The sequence below is a fragment of the Somniosus microcephalus genome, chromosome 29 (genome assembly GCF_052327205.1).
Source record: "Somniosus microcephalus isolate GS21.2 chromosome 29, FLI_Smic_1.0, whole genome shotgun sequence".
NCBI lineage: Eukaryota > Metazoa > Chordata > Chondrichthyes > Squaliformes > Somniosidae > Somniosus > Somniosus microcephalus.
In genome coordinates, this window is record NC_141015.1 from 18,027,086 (window position 1) to 18,052,700 (window position 25,615).

At 47.8% G+C, this 25,615-nt stretch overlaps 2 protein-coding genes across 5 annotated transcripts in view; one reads left to right on the top strand and one right to left on the bottom strand.

Annotated features, from left to right (window-relative positions):
* Positions 1-20,334, top strand: part of cuedc2 (CUE domain containing 2) — a 70,201-nt gene extending 49,867 nt beyond the window's left edge. The window contains exons 7-9 of one of the 2 annotated variants that reach the window (XR_015074187.1): positions 4,842-4,888; positions 12,504-13,139; positions 18,060-18,149. Coding sequence is in view for 1 of the 2 variants with exons in the window: in XM_085970294.1 (XP_085826420.1) it covers positions 4,842-4,888; positions 12,504-12,564; positions 18,060-18,206 (255 nt within the window). In the remaining variant the exon portion in view is untranslated. Of the gene's footprint in view, positions 1-4,841; positions 4,889-12,503; positions 13,140-18,059 lie in introns of both variants that reach the window. The other variant, XM_085970294.1, reaches the window with a different exon arrangement.
* Positions 1-25,615, bottom strand: part of fbxl15 (F-box and leucine-rich repeat protein 15) — an 83,463-nt gene that overhangs the window by 46,705 nt on the left and 11,143 nt on the right. For 2 of the 3 annotated variants that reach the window (XM_085970292.1, XM_085970293.1), the window contains exon 4: positions 23,615-23,818. In XM_085970292.1, coding sequence (XP_085826418.1) covers positions 23,629-23,818 — 190 coding nt within the window. In that variant the 3' untranslated portion in view covers positions 23,615-23,628. Of the gene's footprint in view, positions 1-20,616; positions 23,819-25,615 lie in introns of those variants that run through there. The other variant, XM_085970291.1, reaches the window with a different exon arrangement.

The window sequence follows — 25,615 nt, forward strand, 5'->3', positions numbered from 1 at the left end:
TTAGGGTGGCGGCTAAGGCGAAGTCGGATGCGTCGCTCTCCACCTGAAAGGGGATGGACTCGTCCACTGCGTGCATCGTGGCCTTGGCTATGTCTCCCTTAATGAGGGAGAAGGCCGCGCACGCCTCCTCCGTGAGGGGGAAGGAAGTGGCTTTCAGGAGGGGTCTGGCTTTGTCCGCGTAATTGGGTACCCATTGGGCATAGTAGGCGAAAAGCCCCAGGGTTCTCCTAAGTGCTTTAGGGCAGTGGGGGAGGGGTAGCTCCATGAGGGGGCGCATTCTTTCTGGGTCGGGGCCGATGATTCCGTTCTCCACTACGCAGCCGAGGATGGCAAGGCGCGTGGTGTTAAACACGCATTTCTCCTTATTGTAGGTGAGGTTCAGCCGTTGGGCCGTACGGAGGAATTTCTCCAGATTCGCGTCATGTTCCTGCCGGTCGCGGCCGCAGATAGTGACGTTATCTAGGTAGGGGAATGTAGCCTGCAGTTCGTTCTGGTCAACCATCTGGTCCATCTCCCTTTGGAAGACCGAGACCCCATTAGTGACACCGAAGGGGACCCTAAGGAAGTGGTATAGGCGCCCATTCGCCTCGAAGGCGGTATACTGGCGGTCCTCAGGGTGGATAGGGAGTTGGTGGTAGGCCGACTTCAGGTCGATGGTCGAGAATACTTTATACTGTGCAATCTGATTGACCATGTCAGATATGCGGGGGAGGGGGTATGCGTCCAGCTGGGTATATCTGTTTATGGTCTGGCTGTAGTCGATGACCAGGCGGTTTTTATCGCCGGTCTTTACGACTACGACCTGGGCACGCCAGGGGCTGCTGCTCCCCTCGATAATGCCCTCTTTCAGGAGGCGCCGCACCTCAGAGCTAATGAAGGCTCTGTCCCCGGCGCTATACCGCCTGCTTTTGGTAGCGACGGGTTTGCAGTCAGGGGTAAGGTTAGCAAACAGAGAGGGTGGCGGGACCTTGAGGGTGGAGAGACTGCAGGTGTTACGCGGTGGGCGGTTTAACGTTTGCTGGTTGTTGACTGTGAGTGGGGGGAGGGGTCCACCGTATGCTAGGGTTACGCTTTGGAGGTGGGATTGGAAGTCCAGCCCTAGTAGGACGGCAGCGCAGAGATGGGGGAGGACGAGGAGTTTAAAGTTTTTATACTCCGTGCCCTTAACCGACAGGGTCACGACACAGTAGCCGCTGATGTCCGTGGCGTGGGACCTCGATGCCATCGAGATTCGGCTGCGCGTTGGTAGGACAGAGAGGGAGTAGTGGCTCACCGTGTCTGGGTGGATGAAGCTCTCCGTGCTTCCGCTGTCAAACAGGCAGGTCGTGGCGTGGCCGTTCACTTTGATGTCCATCATTGACTTGGACAGATGGTGCGGGCGGGCTTGGTCCAGGGTGACGGAAGCTAGTGTGTAGCTGAGCGAGTCGTTGTCATCTGCGGGCGAGGCGGTCGGGCGTGGTGAGTAAAATGGCGTCTCCCACGAGGTAGGGCCCCATGAGGCACTATTGGGGTCGGTTGCCTTAATCAAAGATGGCCGCCCCCATGACTCATGTGTGGGGATGCTGGCCTCAGTTGCCCTAAACAAAGATGGCCGCCCCCATGACTCATGTGTGGGGATGCTGGCCTCAGTTGCCCTAAACGAAGATGGCCGCCCCCATAGTTCGCATGCGGCACTGCTGGCCTCTGAGGATCCGCTCCTGCAGGCCTTGGAGAAGTGGCCTTTCTTCAGGCAGGTTTTACATATGGAGTTCTTGGCTGGGCAGCGCGACCTCGGGTGCTTCTCCTGGCCACAAAAAAAACAGCCGGCGGCCCGATCGCGGATGCCCGATGTCAGGGCCGGTGCCGGGGGTGGCGGGGCCGGTCGGGTCCGGGACGCCGACGCAGAGGTAGGTCCCGGGGGCGGCGCTGGGAAGGGTGCTGTGGTAGGGGTCGGGCCCGAGTCCCAGGGTCGCGAGCAGTACCTGGTGAATGCTTCCTGATCTTGGTGGGCCACTTCCAGGGAGATAGCGAGGGCTTCAGCTTTTTCCATGCTGAGGTCTTTAGCTTCCAGCAGTCTTTGCCGTGAGTACTCGGACCGTAGGCCTTTCAGGAATGCGTCGCGGATATTATCTTCAGTATTTTCGGCTGCCGACACCGATTTAAAGTCACAGTTCCTGGCGAGTGCATATAGCGCCTGTGAGAATTCGGCTACTGATTCTCCTGGCTGTTGTGGCCGTGATCTTAGGAGGTGCCTAGCGTACATGTAGTTTACCGGGGTCCGGTACTTCTGTTTCAGCAGGTTGATGGCGGTCTCGTAGGTAGTCATGTCCTCGATGAGAGTGTATACTCTCGGGCTCAGTTGTGCCTGCAGGACACTTAGTTTGGATGCCTGAGGGACGCTGGATTCTCTCAGGTATGATTCGAAGCAGACCAGCCAGTGTTTAAAGTCTGCGGCTGAGTTTGCTGCTCGTGGGTTCAGGTCCAGGTACGGCGGTCTGAGGGCTCGCAGCCAAGCTGGCTGGTGTGGCTGTGCTCCTGGGAGCTGCGCTGGTGGCTCCTCCGCCGGTTGTGACTCGTTGTCGGACATCATTAAATTTAGTCAATAAAATTGATATACCTATCAATTCCTCCAATAAAAGGCGAAGAGTTACGAAGGTGACTAAAGGTTTTTATTGACTAAATAACAGAGCCCACTCTCGTGGGTGATCCGATCCAAGCAGGAGGAATACCAGCCAGTCGCTCACCTTTATACCTGGCCTGGTGGGTGGAGCCAAGGCGGAGTCGGCAGTGGTCATCCCAGGTATAGCAGTGTGGCAAGAGGCGACCTCGTACCGTGATACAATAGTGGTCAGTGATACAGTTATAACGAACAGTGGTGAACAGTGCTAACTACTAACAGTGATACGATAGTGAACGTGGTTTACCACAGGTAGCTAACATAAAAGGGAATTCAAAAGTCTTCTATAGGCATATAAATAATAAACGGGTAGTAAGAGGAGGGGTGGGGCCAATTAGGGACCAAAAAGGAGACCTACGCATGGAGGCAGAGGGCATGGCTGAGGTACTAAATGAGTACTTTGCATCTGTCTTCACCAAGGAAGAAGATGCTGCCAAAGTCATAGTGAAAGAGGAGGTAGTGGAGATACTGGATGAGATAAAAATTGACTAAGAGGAGGCACTAGAAAGGCTGTCTGAACTTAAACTTGATGAGTCACCAGGACCGGATGGGATACATCCTAGGATGCTGAGGGAGGTTAAGGAGGAAATCGCGGAGGTACTCGCCATAATCTTCCAATCCTCCTTGGAGACGGGGGTGGTGCCAGAGGACTGGAGAATTGCAAATGTTACACCCTTGTTCAAAAAAGGGTGTAAGGATAAACCCATAACTATAGGCCAGTCAGTTTAACCTTGGTAGTGGGAAAGCTATTAGAAACGATAACCAGGGACAAAGTTAACAGTCACTTGAACAAGTGTGAATTAATTAAGGAAAGCCAGCATAGATTTGTTAAAGGCAAATCATGTTTAACTAACTTGATCGAGTTTTTTGATGAGGTAACAGAGAGGGTTGATGAGGGCAATGCGGTTGATGTGGTGTATATGGACTTCTAAAAGACATTTGATAAAGTGCCACATAATAGGCTTGCCAGCAAAGTTGAAGCCCATGGAATAAAAGAGACAGTTTTTCGGACTGGAGGAAGGTATACAGTGGTGTTCCCCAGGGGTCAGTACTAGGACCACTTCTTTTCTTGCTATATATTAATGACTTGGACTTGGGAGTACAGGGCACAATTACAAAATTTGCAGATGACACAAAACTTGGAAGTATAGTGAACAGTGAGGAGGATAGTGATAGTCAAGAAGACATAGACAGGCTGGTGAAATGGACGACATGTGGCAGATGAAATTTAACACAGAAAAGTGCGAAGTGATACATTTTGGTAGGAAGAACGAGTAGAGGCAATATAAACTAAAGGATACAATCCTAAAGTGGTTGCATGAACAGAGAGACCTGGGGATATATGTGCACAAATCGTTGAAGGTGGCAGGGCAGGTTGAGAAAGCAGTTAAAAAAGCATACGGGATACTGGGCTTCATAAATAGAGGCATAGAGTACAAAAGCAAGGAAGTTATGATGAACCTTTATAAAATACTGCTTCGGCCTCAACTGGAATATTGTGTCCAATTCTGGGCACCGCACTTTAGGAAGGATGTGAAGCCTTCGAGAGGGTGCAGAAAAGATTCACAAGAATGCCAGGGATGAGGGACTTCAGTTACATGAATAGACTGGAGAAGTTGGGGTTGTTCTCCTTAGAGCAGAGAAGGTTGAGAGGAGATTTTATAGAAGTGTTCAAAACCATGAGGGATCTAGACAGAGTAGATAGAGAGAAACTGTTCCCATTGGTGGAAGGGTCGAGAACCAGAGGACACAGATTCAAGGTGATTGGCAAAAGAACCAAAGGCGACACGAGGAAAAACTTTTTTAGGCAGCGAGTGGTTAGGATCCGTAATGCACTGCCTGAGGGTGGTGGAGGCAGACTCAATCGTGGCTTTCAAAGGGAATTGAATAAGTACCTGAAGGAAAAAAACTTGCAGGGCTACGGGGAAAGGGCGGGGGAGTGGGACTAGCTGAAGTGCTCTTGCAGAGAGCCTGCACAGGCTCGACGGGCCAAATGGCCTCCTTCTGTGCTGTAACCATTCTATGATTCTATGATCAGTGGTTCGTTCTGGCCCTGGTTAAGCCAACAGTCAATGTAAAAATATATATTGAGCAGCGAGATGGTAAAGTACAGTGCTACACACAGCAGGTTCTGTGTTGCTTTATTTCCATTCACCTGTACTATACTTTGCGTTTTATTTTTTAGGAAACTCGTCCAAAAACAGATAAGATCAAAGCAAGCATCTTGGAGAAGTGAGTAAGTCCAAGGACAGCTTAAGAGGCATTTATTTGGGCGGGGCGGGAGAAGGAAGGGGTGATTGTATAACTCGTGGCCAATCACATTTCCGTAGCGCTCCTGGTGTACAGGAAGACGTCTCAAAACAATTTACAGGCCTGAGGGAAAACATTTATGCCAAGCAGGAGTGAAAAAGAACAAAGTTTGTGGGGCGTGAAGTACAAAGGCACAGTGAGAAAGGTTTGTAAGGAACCTGTTATAAACAGGAGGGAGATGTTGAGGGAGTTCCGGAAGACGGAGATACAGTGGCTGAAAGGTCAGGCACCGTTGGTGGACCGGAGAACAAGTAGTAACCTGGTGTAGGAGGATGGTGCGGGCTAGAGGAGGTCACCAAGGTTGGGTGGGGTGAGGCCATGGATTTATTTGCAGGCCAGAATCTGGAAGTCAGTTTGTTGGGACACAGCGAGCCCATGCAGCTTAGTGAGGATGAGGTTGTGGATAGGGCTGTGTAACGCTGCGTTTTCAATGAGTTGTAGATGGAGGGGAGCAGTGGCTGGGAGAATAACAGAACCTCGGTGTGTGTGGATTTGCGGTTTGGGGGCAAGACGGAGGCAAAGAAAGGTTCCAGAGGTGGGCACAAGCGATCTGGGAAGGAAGCTCAGATGGCCAGCGTTAAGCTGGAGGAAGTTTTGGCTCGTCCAAGCCTTAACATTGGGCAGGCAGTCGGAAACAGGAGACGGCATTAATGGAGGAGGTGGTTGTAATGTATGTAATGTATATATACCTTAAGGGAGAGAACTACTTTTTACAGCTCCTGTATACTGTAGTACCGGCAGTGACCACACCTGTATATAAACCCTGAGTAGTGATCTGTACAGTTAGTTCTAGAGTAACCCTCATTCAGTAAACACCTGTTGAATCGTTCCCTGCAGTCTGTTGTCTGATTATTGAAGGACACAACATTAAGATACACGGATCTAACAGTGGCGATGAGCAAGTTCGAACCTACCTGCAACTCTGCATCACCTCCCAGGGATTCGCTCCTGGAGAACAGTGGAAGAAGGTCGAGTCCAGAAGCACGGGCATCGACCACGGGCAACCGCCCAGTCATCCAGCGGAGATTTGAGCATCGCAGGGGAGGCTGTCGAGAGCCAGGCTTGGCTTTCCAGTCACGGTGGTCCAGCGAAACGGGCTGGCAACAGGTACTGCGCAGACCCTTCCCGGACAGCGACGGGCTAGAGCCCGACCGAGCGGCACAGAAAAAGGCCGAGCAGCGTCAACGGGGGAGAGAGAGAGGGCAGAGCGCACAGGGCGCAGCCGGTGTTCAAGACTGAGCGGCGTCAACGGGGGAGAGAGGCAAGAGAGAGCAGAGCGCAGCCGGTGTTCAAGGGCCGAGCAGCGTCAACGGGGGAGAGAGGCGCGCAGGAAAACGCGAGGCGCTGCCATTGCCACGAGGACCGCAGAGAGCGGCGTTGGCAGCAGCGCAGGAGCAGCGCATGAAACCCACAGGGCGTCGCCATTTGCCACGAGGACCGCCGAGAGCGGCGTTGGCAGCAGCGCGGGAGACGCCATTTTAAGCCGCAGCGGGGAAGAAAGGAAAGCGCGGGAGACGCCATTTTAAGCCAGTCTAACCACACCCAAAAATGCCGAAGAGTGGCAGGATCACAGCGTTCGACAATGAAGTCGAAGATTGGACGACATATGTCGAACGCATAGAAGTATACTGCAAGGCGAATGAAGTGCCAGATGACAAGAAAGCGCTGGTATTGTTGAATTCAATGGGTGCAAAAACGTATGGCTTACTACGAAACCTAGTAACCCCAGAGAAGCCAGTAGAAAAGGATTTTGAAAACACAGTGTCAATCCTACAGGACCACTTAAACCCCACACCGCTGCTGATAGCAGAAAGATTTAAGTTTCACAAAAGGAACCAGCATAAAGATGAAAGTAATGCTGAGTATTTAACGGAACTGCGCAAGCTATCGAAACACTGCCAGTTTGGAACGGGACTAGCAGATACTTTAAGGGACAAGTTTGTGTGTGGGCTTCAAAGTGAAGGAACCCAGAAACGGCTTCTATCAGAAAAGGATCTTACGCTGGACAAGGCTTTCAGCATTGCAGTATCACACGAAGCAGCAGCACGGGGCGCTGCAGAAATACAACGGAGACCGCAAGAATATGGCACAAATGAAATGTCATACGGAACAGTGAAGTGCTATCGCTGCGGCAGAACAACACACGACCATAATGATTGCTGGTTCAAGGACAAATTGTGCAGACAGTGTGGAAAAGTAGGACACATAGCAAGAGTCTGCAGGTCAGGAAAGAAAACCAGCAGCAAGAAATCTCCACAGGAGAAGTACAAGAAGGTACATAAGGTGACGGAGAGTAGTTCAGACGAACAGAAGAGTGATACAGACTCCGGAAGCAAGGAGCTGGGTTGTCTGAAACTACAAAATGTGATCAAAACGGAGGATCACCAAACTATCTGGGTCACGCTCAAGATAGCAGGAGTCCAAGTGAAAATGGAATTGGACACAGGATCAGCCCTAACAGTCATAAACCGAAGGGACTACAAGCGGCTATTCTCACATATACCCTTGAGAGATACAAAGATTGTCTTGAAGACGTACACGGGGCAAAAAGTCTACCCCAAAGGAAAAATAAGGGTGAACATTGTATATAACGGCAAGGAAACACCAAAAATGGACCTATATGTATTGCCAGATGGAGGACCACCACTACTAGGACGTGAATGGATCCGGAAGATACAGCTAGATTGGCATTCCATACAGGCACTGACTGTGGCTGACAAAAAGGATGACGACGTCACACCTGGGCAACTGTCAAAGATCCTAACTGACGCGAAAGAAGTGTTCCAGCAAGGACTCGGAACACTAAAAGGGCATGACAGCGATGATTAAAATTGAAGAAAACGCAAGCCCAAAATTTTTGAAGGCCAGACCGGTACCTTATGCGATCCGCCCAGCCGTCGAAGCAGAGCTGGAGAGTCTGGAATGTTCAGGTGTACTGTCCAGGGTAGACTGGAGCGAGTGGGCTACACCCATCGTCCCTGTGATGAAAAAGTCGTTGAGCAGCACGCCTGGGGAACCAAGGAAGGTTCGCATCTGTGGGGACTTCAAGGTAACAGTGAACCCGGTCCTTCACACCGTACAATATCCACTTCCGTGGATTGAAGATATTGTCGCCTCGCTATCTGGAGGGAAACGCTTCACTAAGATTGATCTGGCCCAGGCGTATCTGCAAATGGAGGTAGAAGAAGCATCAAAAAAATACCTCACAATCAACACCCATAAAGGTCTCTACCAATACAACCGGCTGGTATTCGGGGTAGCATCAGCTCCGGCTATTTGGCAGAGGGCAATGGAACAAGTCCTGCAAGGGATCCCAGGGACCCAGTGTTATTTGGATGACATCCTAGTCACGGGCGAAAATGACAGTGATCACCTTGCCAACCTGGAGCAGGTGCTCACTAGATTGCAGGAATATGGGCTCCGAGCTAACCGCCCCAAATGCGAGTTTTTTAGAAAACAGATCTCGTATTGTGGCCACGTTATCAATAAAGAGGGGTTACATAAGTCCCCAGAGAAGATTGAGGCAGTAGTCAAGGCTCCAGCACTGGAAAATGTGTCACAACTGAGGTCGTTCCTCGGGCTGGTAAACTACTACCATAAGTTCTTGCCAAATTTGTCTACAATACTACACCCACTGAACACCCTACTGCAAACTGGGGTGCCATGGAAGTGGAGTGACGAATGTAGATGAGCTTTCCAGAAGAGCAAAACACTAATCACATCGAAAGAGGTATTGGCCCATTACAGCCCAGCATTACCAATTCGGTTGGCATGTGATGCGTCACCCTACGGCATTGGAGCGGTGCTGTCGCACAAATTCTCGGACGGCTCAGAGAGGCCAATAGCCTTTGCGTCACGATCACTAACCTCAGCCGAGCGTAACTACGCCCAGATTGACAGGGAGGCCCTCAGCCTAGTGTGGGGAGTGAAAAAGTTCAATCACTATCTGCACGGGCAGAAGTTCACCTTGCTGACTGACCACCAACCACTTGTCTCCATCTTTAATCCAAAGAAGGGCGTTCCGGGGATGACTGCGCAACGGCTACAAAGATGGTCCCTTTTTCTAGGGGCGCACCAATATGAAATCGAGTATAAGGGCACGAAACAGCATGGAAACGCTGATGGGCTATCACGCCTGCCACTGCCTACTGCGGAGGAAGCACCAGCAGTGGATCCTGTCGAAATATTTCATTCGACTATAATTGAATGCTTGCCGGTAACTAACGCTGGTATAGAGAAGGAGACCCGAAATGACCTGACACTGTCTCGGGTATATGATTTGACGGTGAAGGGATGGCCAGCACATGGCAACTCACTGTTGCCAGCATTCTCATCCAGAAGAGAACAGCTGTCAGTATGCCAGGGGACCTTGATGTGTGGATCCCGAGTGGTAATTCCACCCAAGTTAAGGGAGAGAGTGCTCAATGAGCTTCACGAAGGTCATCTGGGAGGGGTGAAAATGAAAAGCCTTATGTGTGGTGGCTGGGGATCAATCAGCAAATCGAGGACCTGACACAGAGCTGCTCAGGGTGCCAGAAGGTCCAAAATGCACCACCACATGCCCCTCTACACCCATGGGAGTGGCCCTCATCTCCATGGCAACGGGTGCATATTGATTTTGCTGGTTCATTCATGGACTCAATGTTTTTAATAGCCGTGGATGCGCACTCGAAATGGCCCGAGGTGATCAAAATGTCCTCCACCACCACGGAGAAAACTATTGCAGTCCTATGGACCATTTTTGCCAGGAACGGCTTGCCAGAGCAGATTTGCTCTGATAACGGACCACAGTTTGTGTCCGAAGAGTTTCGAAGATTTATGAAAAGGAATGGGGTAAGGCATTACACATCCGCCCCGTATCATCCAGCCACAAATGGATTGGCTGAGAGGTTCGTACAAACCTTTAAAAAAGCAGTAAAGGCCATGTGCGATGACGACATTCCACTGCAGCATAAGGTGGACAATTTCCTGTTAGCCTACAGAAATGCGACACATGCAGTCACCAACCAGGCCCCGGCCATGATGTTCTTTAACCGAAGGTTGAGATCTCGTCTGGATTTGCTCAGACCAAATGTACGAAGAGATGTTGAGAGTAAGCAATTCCAGCACATCAATGAGAAGCCGACAAGGAGCTTCAATGTAGGGCAACCAGTCTTGGCCCGCGACTACCGAACAGAGAAATGGCAACCAGGAACGATATGCACACGGCAGGGGCCACTAATGTACACAGTGGATGTTGGGGAGAACATTGTGAGATGCCATGCTGACCAGAACCTAGAGTCACAGGAACGAGTCAACCCCATGTCTCGGCCATACGTACCTGGTGAGGAACCCGACGTACAGGTCGCATCTACCTCAGAAACAATAGCATTGGAAGCTGATGAATCAACTGACGACAGGGTGCTAGAATCGCCTCCGCACCAAGAGCGAGACACTCGGGAAAGGCGTTATCCAGAAAGAATCAGGAAGCCTCCCCAGAGACTGAATATATAAATGGACTATTTTCATATAACACTGTACATTAAAAATGTTAATTGTTAAATGAGTATTATGGTACTGTTAATCTAAAAGGGGAGGAATTGTAATGTATGTAATGTATATATACCTTAAGGGAGAGAACTACTTTTTACAGCTCCTGTATACTGTAGTACCGGCAGTGACCACACCTGTCTATAAACCCTGAGTAGTGATCTGTATAGCAGTTCTAGAGTAACCCTCATTAAGTAAACACCTGTTGAATCGTTCCCTGCAGTCTGTTGTCTGATTATTGAAGGACACAACATTAAGATACACGGATCTAACAGTGGTGAGCTAAAGGCAGGCTTTGGCAGCCTGCATCATGGAGCCATATAAATAAATAGAATTGTATCGAGTCCTGTCCTCCTAAAATAACTTCCGTGATAGCTCGGTCAATAGTTCCAGGTTTGACCTGCAGTCTGTGTTTTAACTAATCCAACCTGGTTTTACTGCAGATGGTCCCAGTAGCGCCCTGGGTTAGATTCTTGCTCCTGATCGCCATCCAGTGACCCCTGCTGGAAGTGCGCTTTGTGCAAGAATGGCAGCCGGCTTGGTTATGATGCACCCTGTGGAGAATAATATGCTGACGCTCCGCTGTCTGGGTTTACGTGTGAGGAATGCCTACACGGGCAAAGTACCAGAGGGTGAGCTGCGCCCATGGAGCTGTAGTTCAGCAAGGAGTTAGTGCCTTCAGGATGGGAAGTGAAGGGAGAAAGAAAATTAGTGGAAAAACCGGTAAATGGTGGTGGGGGGAAAAAAACTATTGTGTTTTAATTCTTCAATTTAAACTTCTGCGAGTTCATGGCAGCAAGTGGGCTGACGTACAGCGCACGCTCACAGCGACAATTCCCCACATGGTGAGTTTCCACTCAGACCCATGTCATCGGATAGAGCGGAGCCTCAGCCTTGTGGCACAGGGACAATGGGAATGTCAAAGTTTGCGTCAGCCGGGGAGCCCAGTACATTGTAGGCCGAGGCCTAGGGGCCTTGACCTTTTGTACGATACACAGACACGAGGCTCATCAATCAATCATAACTCGGGCCTCCTTGACAACCCTCATCCCCTTCCGTGGCATTAAGTACACGAGCAAAATATGTTTGAGATTAAAACTTTATAATTTGTCAGTTAGGGGGAATGAAGCCCTGGGCAAAATGGCCTTTTTTCTCATTCCGGATCGTCGCAAGAAATGAGGAAGGCCATTCAGCCCCCTCAGTTCATCCGTCCATACAGACTCTGCGGTTTGTCCTGTGTCACCGCGTCTAATTGTTTCTTAAACGGTTCTAGGGTTTGTAACTCCTGTACCCTACCCTGAAATCCATCTGTGGATCACCCTGCATGAAGAGGAACTTCCTAACTCGATGCTAAAATTACCTTTTCCTTATTTGAACAGCTACAATACAGAGCAGGTCCAACAGCATCTGTTTTATAAAAAAAAATTTAAAAAAATAAGAGCATTTCAGTGAAGACCCTTTGTCAGAACTGATGAAGGAATTCTGACCAGGGGTCCATTGCACACCCGAACCATTAAGCTGTCCTGATGCCATCGAAGCTGCTGTGTATTTCCAGCATTTTTATATTTCAGATTTTCTAATCCTTTTAATTAAAGGAGATGAGTTTGCAGGAATAAAATGGACGTTTCCACACGTCTGAACTTGTTTCTAAAGGAAATTTAAAACAAAAAGATACGTCTCCAAGTGAATCGACTGCAGCAATCCAATCTCAGGACTTGCACACATACACACTAACGCGCTCAAACTTTACTCCTGCAGTTTAATGTCTGAACCCCATTGATGGAGTTGTCTCGAAAATCAGAGATCTTTTTAATCCTTTAAAAATTAGTTTTATATTTCTAACAACTTAATCAGGCATTTGACGTGGGAAATGTTACTTCATTTAGTTATGTAAGTACGTATTATCCTAAAATTCAAATGCCCTGGCTAGCCTGCTAGAGTAGCCTCTGCACAGACTCGGATATTCTTCCTGTTTAAAATGTGCTTTTTTTAATATATGTTATTTCAGATATATGATGGTGGATAATGAGGAGGATGTCAAAACTCACAAGCCTATTGCACCCAAAGAGGTAAGAAGTTATCTGGAATATAAATCGGAGCAGAGGCTGTCTTGGATCAGCTAAGTGATGGAAGGTGTCGTCGACAGTGCTATCAAGCAGCACTTACTCACCAATAACCTGCTCACTGATGCCCAGTTTGGGTTCCGCCAAGACCACTCAGCTCCCGACCTCATTACAGCCTTGGTCCAAACATGGACAAAGGAGCTGAATTCCAGAGGTGAGGTGAGAGTAACTGCCCTTGACATCAAGGCAGCATTTGACCGAGTGTGGCATCAAGGAGCCCTAGTAAAACTGAAGTCAATGGGAATCGGGGGGGAAACGCTCCACTGGCTGGAGTCATACCTAGCACAAAGGAAGATGGTTGTGGCGGTTGAAGGACATCGCTGCAGGAGTTCCTCAGGGCAGTGTCCTAGGCCCAAACATCATCAGCTGCTTCATCAATGACCTTCCCTCCAACATAAGGTCAGAAATGGGGATGCTCGCTGATGACTGCACAGTGTTCAGTGCCATTCACAGCTCCTCAGATAATGAAGCAATCTATGCCTGCATGCAACAAGACCTGGACGACGTTCAGGTTTGGGCTGGTAAGTGGCAGGTAACATTCGTGCCAGGCAATGACTATCTCCAACAAGCAAGAGTCTAACCACCTCCCCTTGACATTAAACGGTATTACCATCGCCGAATCCCCCACCATCAACATCCTGGGGGTCACCATTGACCAGAAACTTAACTGGACCAGCCACATAAATACTGTGGCAACAAGAGCAGGTCAGAGGCTAGGTATTCTGTGGCGAGTGTCTCCCTCCTGACTCCCCAAAGCCTTTCCACCATCTACAAGACACAAGTCAGGAGTGTGATGGAATACTCTCCACTTGCCTGGATGAGTACAGCTCCAACAACACTCAAGAAGCTCGACACCATCCAAGACAAAGCAGCCCGCTTGATTGGCACCCCCTCCACCACTGGCGTACCGTGGCTGCAGTGTACCATCTGCAAGATGCACTGCAGCAACTCACCGAGGATCCTTCGGCAGCACCTCCCAAACCCGCGACCTTTTCCACCTAGAAGGACAAGGGCAGCAGGCACATGGGAACACCACCACCTCAAAGTTCCCCTCCAAGTCACACACCATCCTGACTTAGAAGTATATCGCCGATCCTTCATCGTTGCTGGGTCAAAATCCTGGAACTCCATCCCTAACAGCACTGTGGGAGTACCTTCACACGGACTGCAGTGGTTCAAGAAGGCGGCTCACCACCATCTTCTCAAGGACTATTAGGGATGGGCAATAAATGCTGGCCTTGCCAGCGACGCCCACATCCCATAAACAAATTTTAAAAAAGAACTTAACTGGCACCACTGTCCACGCCGAGCTTCACTCGCTCCCTCTCGCCCACCACATGCATCTTAAAATCCCTCTATGGCCTCACTCCACCTTCCTGCTGTAATCCTCGCCAGCCGTGTCCCAGCTGCAGCCCAACTCTGCCTCTTCTATTCAGCAATCCACCCAGCAGAGCCTTCAACCACAACACACTAGCACTGTGCAATTCTTATGGATATTAATAAAATCTTAAGGAGGCCATTTGGCCCATCATGCCTGTGCTGGCTCTTTGGACGAGCTCTCCAATTAGTCCCACTCCCCCTGCCCTTTCCCCATAGCCCTGCAAATTTTTCTTTTTCAAATATATATCCAGTTCCCTTTTAAAAGTTACTATTGAATCTGTTTCCACCACTTTTTCAGGCAGTGCGTTCCAGATCAGAACAACTCGCTGTTTTATAAAGGGGAGAGTGTTAGTACCACAAATGAAGTTTTGTTACAATTGTTGATGTCTCTTTTTCTCCATCACTGAATAAGTAGGGAAGTTGTTTAAAAGTGAGCCAGTTGCTGGTTGTTATGATAAAGGCCAGGCTTTGAGCTGTTACAATTCAGAATCCCTCTTTGTCTCTTTTCAGGGCTATGGGGAAAGAACAGGGAGTGGGACTAAGAGCTCTTTCAGAGATGGCTCAGGCACGATGGGCCGAGTGTTCTCCTCCTTCTCTGCTATAAGATTCGATTTTCATTCCACTGCTTATGAGCGATCCTTTCCAGTGCCGTTTGGGTCTCATTGGCTCGTTGTGTGCCTTTTATTTCTCTGTTGTATTTGTCCCCAGCGAGTATTTTCCTAGTCCCTCCCATTCAGTCTGTAAGAATTTCCCTGGAACCACTGCAGTATTGCACCAGATGACTCACTTTGCTGAACGGAAGAATAAAAGTGCAGATGGCCCTCCAAAGAGTATCAGTGCAGGTGCCTGTGGTCTTGTGACCAGACCCCTCGAGAGTAGCCTGCCCGACACTAACGTAGGAACCCAGCCCTCATAGGGATTATGAAAATTGAAAACGGGGCATTTTTTTTAACGAAAAACATTGGGGAAAGTTTAAAATGGGAAATGTTGTGTATGCATGTTAAACCTCAGCTTGTAGGTAATAATTGGGGCTGGCCTGGATAATAATGAATGCAGGGCATGGCAAAATCTAACAGAGTGATGGGCCTTTGAATGAAAATGTGGATGAAGATGTACAGAAAAGGAGCTCTATAGGCGAGCTGAACTATAAGCTGGTTGTGTTGCCCATTTTGGAAAGCTTTATTTTTATAACTGGATAACTTAAGAGAAACTAGATGGTGACTGGCAACATTTGCAAAAATATTTTGAACGATTTGGTCGTTGTCTGGGTAGCTTTTATGGACTGCCCGTGTTTGATTTGAAGCTGTGTGAATTTCAGGATTGATTTTCGTTCCTGCTTGCTATTTGCTGATGGGTATGTTGGCTACCTGTTTAGTTACGATTTGTTGCCCTGGCTCAATTTTCATGTGCATAAATCAGGCGTAAGTGTGACAGAAATTTGCCTATGAGACAGCATAATGCTCAAAGTGTGATAGACCCTAAGGATCTCGGGCAACAAATGACACACTGTTCACCCAATTAATCTCAATTCAATTAACGTTCTTCACCCATTCAACCTCATTCACCTGCGTTCCAAGTACAGTAATAAGTTTCCTATCCAGGCTAATGGCCCAATTTCCCCAGAACGGGCAGTTAAAGCGTATGGGATACTTGGCTTTGTAAACAAGGAAGTTATACTAAACCTTTACAAATCTCTGGTTAGGCCTCAGCTGGAGTAGTGTGTATATTTCTGGGCACCACACTTTAGGAAGGATGTCAAGGCCTTGGAAAGGGTAGAGAGGAGGATTACCAGGATGATACCAGGGATGAGGGACTTCAGTTACGTGGAGCAATTGGAAAAGCTGGGACGACGGGCACAGGCACACCAGGCTGAATGGCCTCCTTCTGTGCTGTACAGTCCAAACAACTGGCCACTTTTTTTTTTTTGAGGGGGTGGAGAGGAGAGACAGAGAAGGGAGAGCTGCTTAGCCTCTTTACTGGCTCACTGGTTGATATATGTACACAAAGCAACCGCTCTGCCTCTACCCGTACTCCTTCCATAGGCCAGAATCAAGTGAGGACTAACACACACATTGGGCAGATGACTAAGCAGCTGCAGCAATAGGAAATGGACCTTTTGGAGAGCTAAGTCTACTTCCTGGGGCCAATCCCCATCTGCTGTCCTATTTAGTTGAGGATATTGATTTTTCACCAGACCTGCAGGAAGAGCTAAGCGAGCTGCTCTGCTGGAGCAAGGGTCGCTGGCTGAGCAAAGTTTTCAAGCCCTGGATAGCTTCAATCAGCAGATCTTCGGGTCATCCTGGGGATTGTTCATTTAAGAGCCTGGCAGCATAGTGAGTGCTGCTTCCACTAGGAAGAAATAGCTTTCATTTGAGAATTTAATCCCCCCCACAAAAAATATTGGGAGAGTGGGTGCAGCTGGTGCGAAACATCAGCATTTTGAACTCCCATTCTGATAAAGGTGAAGATAGGCAGCCTTCTGCTGATAACACAGCAGGGGGAGACCTGGGAAATGGCACAGGACTCGCTCCATGATCAAGATTCCGAGATGATGGCTGTTCCTGCTGGTCTGCAGAGGTTGACATTCCACATATGCTTAATCTGACATGTTCATACTGTGGCCTGTGTGTCAGATATAACCTGCCCTGGTCGGGCTCTCGTCCATTCCACCCAGTGAGAAATCTGGAGTTCATGCTGATGGTGATTGTATTCTATCCTTAGCTCGTCTGATACTACAGTATGCCTTACCCAAGCCTTTGATAAGCACCCCTGACTGCACCAATATGAATTTTCCATTTCCCACTCGGTTCAGACTTCCAATTAGTATTACAGGAAACTTTCTGTTATCCAGCATGGACGGGACCGACGTGGTGCCGGTTCATCAACAATTCCGGATAACCGAACGCTATAGTAAAAGATACGGAGTGAGCTCCGTATAAAGCAACAAACCCTGTTGCTTAGCTTCAGAACAATCGGCACAAGTTGCAAGCGTCTCTGTAGTTTAGCAACAGCTGCAGCTACACCCTTGCACAGCAACAAATGGAGTAAAAAAAAGGTAATAAAAGTTACCTGAACCGACTCCTGAATTTTGCCAGTTAACCGACATTTCCGGTTATTTAGGGGCCGGTTAATCGAAAGTTTCCTGTATGTTCTGTGCAGTTTTGGTTTAGACTTGCACCCACTTAAAATGATCTAATTTCTCTAAGGACCCTTGCAGTCAGCAAAGAGACCTTCATCTCCTCAATCTGGACTGAATTCAAACTTGGACAGTGGTCCAATCCACTGAATAGTGCAGTCTCCTTCTAATTGTGATGTGAAAGTTATATTTTATTACCAGGAGTTACCTGCAGTGTTGTAAAGCTTTCTCCTAGCCTGCAGTTAGTAACAGTCGATTATTTCACAATCTGCTGGACTTGTACCCAATGTCTATTTTTCCAAATCCAAATTTTATTCAGCTAAACAAATTTTAGTCTTTGCTGGTCCATCCCAGATTCCACAACACTTGTCGATACAAACACTGAAGATGGTGGGGTAGCACTGTCCATTGAGGAGCTTGATGACTTCCTTGGCAGGAGGCCTAGTTTGATGAGGAAGGGTAGAAAAGCAGACACTGGGCATAAGTGGGATTCATTACCAACCCAGCCAGGTTGAAGATTCACCTCTGCCCCACCAAGCACACTCCTTAGTCATGCCAGCTTGGGTTAACAACAACTTGTATTTATATAGCACCTTTAACGTAGTAAAATGTCCCAAGGCGCTTCACAGGAGCGTTATCAAACAAAATTTGACACCGAGCCACGAGGAGAAATTAGGGCAGATGATCAAAAGCTTGGTTTTAAGGAGCATCTTAAAGGAAGAGAAGTAGAGAGACGGAGAGATTTCGTAACGCTGGATCTAGTCTTAACCCCCGATTCAGTAGTAACTCCTGCCTCAGAACAACACCGCAATTTCACCGGTGTAAATTTTTCATTGCCTACTATTGGTAGACATTGGGTGGTAGTAAACGGGCACCATCAGACTGATTTATGATTGATAGAACTGTGTCCTCTGCTTCCTACCAGGCTCCCAAGAAGCTTATTCGATACATAGATAACCGGGTGGTGAGCACAAAGGGTGAACGGTACACTGAAGTGAAGAAAACTGAAAGTGAGGAGATGAAGAAAACTTACGTCAATCTTAAACCGGCCAGAAAATATAAATTCCACTGAGATGCTGAGTGCTTCATGGGTTAATCCTCGGATCCAGCATTGGCTAGCTTTGATTCCCTATCTCCTGCATCCAACAGAGCTCGCAGATAAATGCAAACCTTTCCTTCATGAACTAGGGGGTGGGGTAGGAGAGTGCAAAGCACGGGTTCATCCCCTTTCTAAGATGAAGAGGTCTACTATGCTCAAAACACTGCAAGAAACCATCATTTGAATGCTGGTTCCCTGGTTGAAATCCCAGCAGTTATTTTTTTCATTATACATTGTTGCCTTGTAGCACTGAGGTGCTGCGTCCGTGGATTCTGCACCTGGTAGCATCCAAAACGCAGTAACATTGTACAGCTAAATTCACTGACGCGCTATGCTTCAGAGCAGCATTACTGTATCTAAATGTGCCCTTGATGTTAATACTTCAGTAATCTGTGTAACTTAACACCCCCCACATAGTGTTAAATAAATGTAAAGCATTTTACTGTCGTGAGCTTGAACTGTAAGCGAGTGTATTTAAAAAAAAAAAAAAAAAAAATTCTGTCTTCCTCGATGCCAACACGCTGGGACACGTCTCCGGCCCGCTTAGTGTGGCTGATGTTTTTCAGTGTGCGTCTAGTGGAGATACTGAACACACTCCACCCGCCTGCCTCACCCCTTGCGCCAATTGGGGGGGGAGGGGATATCTTAAGGGAAGCTAGTCATTTTATAAAGATGCTTCGAGTTGAAACTGTGCGCGCGGATGGTCACTTCCAGCTTCCTTTGACAGGTCGGTACAAACGGGGTTGTTGGAGGAGCTAAAGACACTTCAAACTGGATTTTTACTTTACATTGAGGAGAGCTGCTTTACTAGTGTTTTCCTTTAATAGTGTACGTACTACACCGAGTGGCATTGTCTAGTCATTTTTAATTGTTTTATATTAATAGATCTAAAATTAGGTTTCTGTTACCAGACGTATAACAGTCAGTGAAATGCTAGCAAGGAAGTTCTGAACACATTGGTAGCCTCACAGATGTTGTTGCACAAACTGTTAAATCTTCCTCAGTAAATGTGGCTGAACTGGCTCCAGAGCTGCTCCTAACGAGCTGGAATTTGGTTAATGCATGCTATTTACATGGCACTTAAAAACAAAAATGATGTGGTTATGATGGTGTGTAATGATTGAAAACCTCACCACAATGACAGGAGCAAAGTGCAGATCACCAAACTTCAGGGGATAACTGAAGACCTGAGACATTGGCCTAGAAATTCGGTGGGCTGCGCCACCAGTTAGCGCCCAAAGAGGGCACTTAGTGGGTTTAGCGCCACTGGCCACGCCTCCTGCGAAATTTAGTGGGGTGCTAATGGCGGCGTTAGCCTGTAGCGCTGCACCGCCACTGATGATGTCATCGGTGTGCGCAGCGCCCCGCTACCGCCCCAATCGCGATATTGGGTCGTGCCCCCCGCTGTAATGCCGATCGCAATTTGCGACCGGTTCAGGGGGGCCTACCTGCGGCGGTAGTGGCGCTAATTAAAGGGGAGGTGCGGGGCGGCCATTTTTTTTGCTGGCCGCCTGCCAGCACCTCGCTCCGCCCCCCCCCGGGCAGTGCCGGCTGTGTCCCAAGAGCCTGGCACTTCTCCTCGGTGCCGGGCTCTTTTGACGGCACTCGCGATCTCTGATCGCACTGGTGCAGGCCCCTCCCCTTTAAGAATGGGAGGAAGGCCTGCAGTACCGCAGCGCGCCATGCCACAGCATGTGGCGCTGCGGCACGTTGCGCTGGGATATTCAGTTGCAGCGCCCCAAGAGGGATGCGGGGCGCCTCGAGCAGCGCCCCGCTTCCGTTTGTGGCGCTGAAACTGAATTTCCGGCTGGCGCAAGCGGCTCCGTCCGGAGCGGTAATTCCGGCGCCCAGGCGAGCTTGGCGCCCCGAATTTCTAGGCCATTGTCTTTGAATAAAAAACATGGTGATTTATATTTAATCACTGTATCTGCCTGTGAAAGATTATAGCAAACTGTAAAGTAAATTAAGCTTTTCTGCCTTTGTACTAATCCACTCCCTGTTGTTTATGGTGCATAATATTGTGTCCTGTGAAGCTATGGTTTACAGTTAGTAAATGTGCTGTGTTGCTTTTGAACAATAAAATGGGTTTTGATAGTTTTGCTATCAGTTGCAGATCAGTTCTTGCTGCCAGAAATATTTAAAGTCCTTCAGGGTTCCACGCGACCTGGTCTGTCCAACACATCACTCCAGGCTATCTGTTGACTCAATGGCCTAGCAAGCCACTCTGTTGTACAAACAATCGGCAGAAAGATACCCAGCACCACCACGTGGCCTCAGCATTATCACCACATCAGAGAACAAAAAATGACAGGAAGTGGTTAAGCGTCACTTAATTATTCAAATTTTTAAAAAGAATGAATTTTATACAGCACCTTTCACTTCCTCAGCATTTCCCAAAGTGATTCATAACCACTACATTTATTTTGAATTACAGTCTTTTATTATGTAGCCAAATGCAGCAGCCAATATGTGCACATCAAGGTTCCATAAACTACTGCATTTCTTCTTTCTTTTTCCCCTGTATGCAGTCAAATCTCCTGTGGTGCTAGCGGTTTGATGTTTACTGCATTCCTCCAAGAAGTATTCACCCTCCCCGGTATTAAAAATTGAAAACCGGTTAGCAAGTGCCACTGGCTTGGGGGATTCCTGCACCATCTGTGTCTTCCTGCTACAGTCTGGTCACCCACTCACTCACCTTCTGTAGGCGTGGGGCTCACCGGCTGTGCTGGATCTCTGGAACGCTGTGTGGCCCCGCAGCTTAAAGGGAACATTGGATTGGACCCACAACCTTGAGTCAAGAGGCTAACAATAGAGACAAATCAAACCAGAAGAACAAATCATTTTCTGTGTTTTAGTACTAAAGTATCTGTACAAATAATATGTTAGGCTAGGGATATTCATATCAAAACCACTGCATGGGCCACATATACACCTGTCAATCAGAGGCCAGTCTTCCAGAGAGGGCACAGAGGAGATTTACTAGAATGGTACCAGTGATGAGGGACTTTACTGATGAGAACAGACTAGAAAAACTGGGATTGCTATCCTTCGAGCAGAGAAGGTTAAGGGGAGATTTAATAGAGGTGTTCAAAATTATGAGGGGTTTTCCTAGAGTAAATGAGAAACTATTTCCACTGGCAGGATTATTGGTAACCAGAGGACACCAATTTAAGATAATTAGCCAAAGAACCAGCGGGGTGATTAAGAGGAATGTTTTAAAGCCGTGAGTTATGATCTGGAATGCACTGCCTGAAAGGGTAGTGGAAACAGATTCAATGTAACTTTCGAAAGGGAATTGGATAAATGCTTGAAAAGGAAAACTTTGCAGGGCTATGGGGAAAGAGCGGGACTAATTCGATGGCTCTTTCAAAGGCACAAATGGGCCAAATGGCTACCTTTTGTGCTGTGTGATTCTATGAGGATGTTTAAAAGAGCTAATATCAAAATTAGCCTCACAAGCCCAAAGAATAAATGAATTTGCCGGAGCTCATGAGCTGCTTGGTGCCGTGTCTGGGCCACTCCTGAGCAAAGCCAATGTTGGGAGTGCAGTGCGCAGTTTTGGGCACCCCATTATGGAAACAACGTTGGCCCATCGAAGAAAGTACAATGTAGATTTAGTAGGATACTACCAGGGTTCAGTTATTACAGCGGTTTTCAAATAGAGCAGGGAAGGTTAAGGGGAAGCCGAGTGGTGTTCCAAGTTTTAAAAGGGTAAATAGTGAAAGATTATTTCCAGTGGTTGGTGAATTTAAGATTAATACTCAAAGTATAAAGGGGAGGTCAAAAGAATTTTTATCTATGAAAAGGTACAGAGAATGCATTGGTGCAAGTGGCTCATCTCTCAGTTTGAACCCTGATATCATCAGGCCTGTTGACAATGGGGCAGGGGGACCTCTAGCTGGCTGAGGCTGAATGCCAACTCTTTGACCTCCCTCTGGACCATGACCCCACTACCAAAATTATTGCCCGAGTTATTAACAATTGCATCTCTTTTGGGGATCTTCCAGCTCCAACCTCGGATCTCCAGCCAGGCACAGCTCATTTCTACCTTCACTCCAAGATACAAAAATCAGGACGGTTTTGGTAGACCAATTGTTTTAGCTTGCTCCTGTCCCAATTTCCTCTTATCTTGACTCTCTCCCCACCCCATGTCTAGTCTCTACCCACCTACATCTGTGACTCCTCTGCCACTTTAATGATTTCAGATTCTCCAGCCCCAATCATCTTTTCACTGTGGACATCCAGTCCCTCTACACCTCCAGCACTCACTAGGGCAGCCTGTGGGCCCTCCACTTCTTCCTTGAACAGCGGCCCAACCATTCCCCTCTGCCACCACCCTCTTCATCCTAGCTGAACTTCCCACCTTGAACAACCTCTCTTTTAACACACATCCTCCAGATAAAATATGCTGTTTTGGGAACCTGTCTTTATGCAGGATATATTGAACACACTTTGTTCCAGTCCCACTCTGGCCTCCTCCCTGACCTCCTCTTCCATTGCTTTTGTCATTGTGTTGATATTCTTGAGAATTTAATTAACTAGACTTCCAATTGCCACCCATCCTTCACCTTCACAAGGTCCATATCTTTTCTCTCTGTTGATGTGCTTTACACAGACTTCTATTACAAGCCCACTGACTGCCACAGCTAACTGGATTATTCCCCTACTTTCTGTAAAGACTCCATCTCTGTTGCCTCTACCTTCCAAACCAGAGTGTCTGAAACGTCCTATTTCCTTAGATGTATCTGAATAATGGCTGCAACACTTCACCTCTTAAATGGAATAAAAGAAACAAAGACTTGCATTTATATAGCGCCTTTCATGACCACCGGACGTCCCAAAGTGCTTTACAGCCAATGAAGTACTTTTTGAAGTGTAGTCACTGTTGTAATGTAGGAAATGTGGCAGCCAATTTGCGCACAGCAAGCTCACAAATAAATAAAAATAAACCTGGGACCTTTCAGATCAGTATGGCCGACAGGACAGTTGATTCACCATTAACATTAATGCTTTCACAGTTCTGTTTGGGTAAACGCAAGCAGTACTCTGCCTTACCCCCAGCAGTGTAACGTGGCTACCCTCATCACTTCACAGTATCAAAACCCATCTAAAAAGGGACATAGCCCCAGTGATTCTCCATGTTGGCGACCCAGGCTGAAACCTATGCATGGGCAGGCTGTCGGTTACTGGTCTCGACTCATTCCAGTATCACGCTGAGTGACGAGTGATTGTAATGTCGTTACTGCAAGTTTGACAAAGGATTAGCAGTTCACTGCTGAAATATTATACCATCTACTTTAATCTAAGTTTACATAACCACCATAAGTGTTGAGTGCGTGTGTGTCGGGGGGGGGGGGGGGGGGGACGAGGAACTAGTTTACCAGAATAGTTCTGTTCAGATCTGGAGGTTGATATATGGAGCAAAGCCCACAACATCCTGCAGAAGGACCAGTGCCCGCTGGAGGGGCGGCTGTACGTCAATGTCCACTCCCTTCTTGCGCAAAGCTTCTAAGCTCCCTTCATTGATGTTATGACAGTGGTTCACTTTCAGTGAGTGGAGTTTCGTGCAATATTCTGCAACCGTCCTGGAAAACACAATGAGTTGGAACACCTTTTTAATACAAGTCACGCCCACAACATATGAATTAACACAAAAAAAAAATAAAGACTTGCATTTATACAGCGCCTTTCATGACCACCGGTCATCCCAAAGCACTTTACAGCCAATTAATTACTTTTTGAAGTGTAGTCACTGTTGTAATGTAGGAAATGCGGCAGCCAATTTGCGCACAGCAAGCTCCCACAAACTGCAATGTGATAATGACCAGATCAGGGTTTGGATAAGGTAGACAAGAGAAAGGCTGTTCCCGTTAGCTGATGGTTCAAGGGCTAGGGGACACAGATTTAAGGTTTTGGGCAAGAGATACAGGGGGGATGTGAGGAAAAACTTTGTTACGCAGCGAGTGGTAATGACCTGAAACTTGCTGCCGACGAGGGTGGTGGAAATGGAGACGATCAATGATTTCAAAAGGAAATTGGATAGGCACTTGAGGGAAATAAACGTGCAGGGCTACGGGGATAGAGCGGGGGAATGGGACTGACTGGATTGCTCTACAGAGAGCCGGCATGGACTCGATGGACCGAATGGTCTCCTTCTGTGCCGTAATGACTCTATGAGATCATCTGTTTTAGTGATGTTGGTTGAGGGATAAATACTGACCAGGACACCGGGGAGAACTCCCCTGCTCTTCAAATAGTGCCCTGGGATCTTTTACGTCCACCTGAGAGAGCAGACGGTTTAACGTCTCATCTGAAAGACGGCACCTCCGACAGTGCTGCACTCCCTCAGCACTGCACTGGAGTGTCAGCCTAGATTTTTGTGCTCATGTCTCGAGTGGGACTTGAACCCACAACCTTCTGACTCAGAGGCGAGGGTGCTACCCACTGAGCCACGGCTGACAGCTAAGAGTAAACTATTAAAGAAAAGGACTTCCAATTAGAAAGTGCTTCACGCCCATTGAAGTACTTTTGAAATGTAGTCACTTTTGTAATGTAGGGAAATAGGAAAAGTATCATCCACATCTAAACACTGTTCATTTGCAAACTTGTTACGATTGAGTAACTGTCCTATTATTGAACATACTCCGAACGTTGAATAAATGTCATGAGAAAACTTTTGCCTCGTCTTAATTTAAGCAGAAACAGGGTCTGAGGTATTCTTATTCCCCTTGCCCCTAAAAGCAATGACTCGTGATGGAATACAATTCCAGAGAAGCTGGAATCCCAAAGACGGGAAGCATTGTAGTCGGGCCCGGTCCTGCCCAGGAGCAGTTCCCAGCAGGAGTTATTGGTTAACCTTCAGCAACACTGGCTGCTTTTTGTTTCTCTTTCCCGACACTGAAGCCAATTGTTGCGCCCCAGTACCATCCTGGCTGCCACCATCAGCACTGGCACCTTCCTGCTCCATGTGCCTCAGTACCACGTGACATGCTACATTCATCCTGAGTTTCATTTTTTTTTAAACTAAATTTAGTTCGAGAAAATAAATAATGCAGTTTTCATACTTTTTAAAAATTCATAGGTTGTGGGCGTCGCTGGCAAGGCCAGCATTTATTGCCCATCCCTAGTTGCCCTTGAAAAGGAGCTGCTTTCTTGAACCGCTACAGTGTTTTGTAGCAGACACGGAATGGCTTGCTTCAGAGTCAACCACGTTGCTGTGGGTCTGGAGTCATATATAGGCCAGACCGGGTAAGGGCGGCAGATTTCCTTTTCTATTTTAGGACAATCTGGTCACCATTACTGATACTAGCTTTTTTTATCCCAGATTTATTGAACTGAATTTAAATTCCCCAGCTGTCGTGGTGAGATCTGAACTCACGTCT